This window comes from Haemaphysalis longicornis, unplaced genomic scaffold (assembly GCF_048455015.1).
Source record: "Haemaphysalis longicornis isolate Haplotype H1 unplaced genomic scaffold, Haemaphysalis longicornis Haplotype H1 scaffold_12, whole genome shotgun sequence".
Classification (NCBI taxonomy): domain Eukaryota; kingdom Metazoa; phylum Arthropoda; class Arachnida; order Ixodida; family Ixodidae; genus Haemaphysalis; species Haemaphysalis longicornis.
The window spans coordinates 63,093,884-63,096,234 of record NW_027526225.1 but is presented as its reverse complement, the minus strand read 5'-3'; the positions used below and the strand labels follow the sequence as shown (position 1 = coordinate 63,096,234).

Genomic DNA, 2,351 nt, shown 5'->3' with positions numbered 1-2,351 from the left:
CGGGAGTCCGCTCCAAGTCCAAGACTCACCGCAGCGGCATCAGATGAGCTGCGACATTCGGGATCTTCGATTATCAATCTCAGACTCGCCGCAACTCCCGAGAAGCAATCCGGCATTCATTTTTAAAACGTATTTCTATGGAATGGCGAAGCATCGGACTACCTGCGGACTATCTGAGGCAAGTCTGAGACAGACGGTCGAACAGCCCCACTGTCACAGCTCATCTGATGTCTCCTCTCTCTACACGTGCTCTCCCTTTGCATCACATCCGCAACAATAAAGGGATTCTAACCAACGTATACGCTTTCCTCAACAGAACAGAATCTGACGACCCTAGCATGAGACCAATTGTCCAAACCCTCCCACTGATATGGGAAATAATACCACGTTTGACAAAATTTCACATACTGGTACAATTACAGATTAGCAAGAGTAAAAGTATCTTCACACGTTACATCAGGTGCACTGGCAGCCACAAAAAGAAGACACACAAACAACACGTAAAATATAAAGATACATTTTATTCCGCAACAGCAACCTCTGATGACTCAGTGGCCGGAAAAAAAAAAGAAAAAAAAATGTGACTCCGAAGTTTCCCAATTAAATTAAATAGCTTAGACCATTATTATGCCTTCCGCAAAATGCATCACCAGAGCTCACGACCCGGCACGTACGCAATTTTACACATGACGTAAGGAATATTTTACACAGTTGTATATATTATTGCCCGCCGCCGCAACAGTATTGCAGCAGCAGGGGACGCATATGTGACACATTCAATAAAAGGGCACAGGTGCCGAGTATTCGCGAGTGCTGCGAGCTAACATTTAGAAGACACCACCGACGACGATCACTACGTATACACCACAGACAGGTTGCCCTGCTTTCGAAAGACTAGAGACGCCGCTCTCCCGGATATTGATGTTATTCATTTCCCTCCTAGTTCCACACCACCAGAGAGACAGCAAAAAGCAGCTAGCTGCACGAACCACAGAACAGATGGCAGCGTTCAACAAGACAATTTCAACACCTCAGCAGCAACAAGCAGTTAACTTAAGGCAAGCGAGTGTTTAATTATTTATCTGAATACGATAGGAGTCAAGCCAAGCAAGAAGCGAAGTAGTTCTCAACAGCCACGATCTACAATAAAAAGTGTACAAGCGCAACCGACGCGACGTCATGCACTGTAAACTGACATTATTTCAGCTTCCACTGCAAAAAAATTAACTGCTACAGAACAGCGGTTGATCTTCTTTTAAAACAGCGAAACGTGGATGCAATTACTAAGTGCAACCAACGAGTCCCACACCACAAATAGGAATTGTTTCAGTTCGTGCCACAACAGCGACCGATTTCTTTTACAGGCGCAATTACTAAACACAACTTGTTCAAGAACAGAGTCCGAAACAATAAGATCACATTAAGTTCTCATGCACCGAGTACAATTCAGCGAGAAAAATATAAATATACAAACATATAGAGAGTGTGTGCGTGACTTGTTACGAAGAAAAAAAACCCACAACGAGCATCTTGCGGTCCAAAAGGAGTTTTCTGCGTAGGGGCGTCCAAAGAATGCTATGCACTTAAATCCAAGCTAGCACTGGCCTGACTAGAAACACAGCGGCGCGAATCGCGCAAGACGCTGTGTTTAAGGCCAGAAAACGAGTACGACCACACGCTTACACAAAAATAGGCGCACAGGCAGCAACACCGAGAGCTACAAGCGGCTAACAGCAGATCATATTCCAGTCGAGAAAAAAATGCGCACCAAGCGCAAGCAAGGAATCAGGCGAAAAGCTAAAGTCCGTTCAAACCTGGCAGTTTTGTGTGCAGGACTCCCGCAAAAAATTTCGGACACCTGATCAAACAAAACCACCAAGTCAAACTGCATAACCCTTCCATTAGCGACACCTTTTCAACGCCACTGGCATCCACTAGGTACCAACCTCTTGCGCTTCGCAAGCCCTGCTTTAAATTATTCTCGGCAATTCCACGGAGGAAGCACCCAAACTCCCTGCATTATTACATGGAAAGCACGCGGAAACACGTTGGTAGGGCGTGGGTCTGTTGTAACGAGCCTGCGCGCCTCAGACTGGAATGCTGTTATCAGGGTCTCCGACAATCCTCTCTTGCATCACTATCTTATCACTCCGAGACCAAACCTTTCCAGATGGCTCAGTTAGGCCTGGTCATCACTGGCGGACCAGCCTTCAGTCTCGCCGGGATGGGCGGGGGCTTGGCCTCTGCCGCCTGCATCACAACCGGTGCCATGACCTTAGGCCTAGATGGAATGGGCGGGGCCTGGGGTAGGCCCGGGGGCGGTCCGGTGGGCGGGGCCGTCTGCGGAGGCG

General features: G+C 47.6%; 1 protein-coding gene across 1 annotated transcript in view; it reads right to left on the bottom strand.

The window, feature by feature from the left end:
* Positions 1–1,645: 1,645 nt before the first annotated feature.
* The window catches only part of Synj (synaptojanin), a 36,261-nt gene continuing 35,555 nt past the window's right edge, over positions 1,646–2,351 (bottom strand). Inside the window, exon 24 of the mRNA XM_077693391.1 lies at positions 1,646–2,301. Within this exon, the coding sequence (XP_077549517.1) occupies positions 2,256–2,301 (46 nt within the window). The 3' untranslated portion in view covers positions 1,646–2,255. The remainder of the gene's footprint in view (positions 2,302–2,351) is intronic.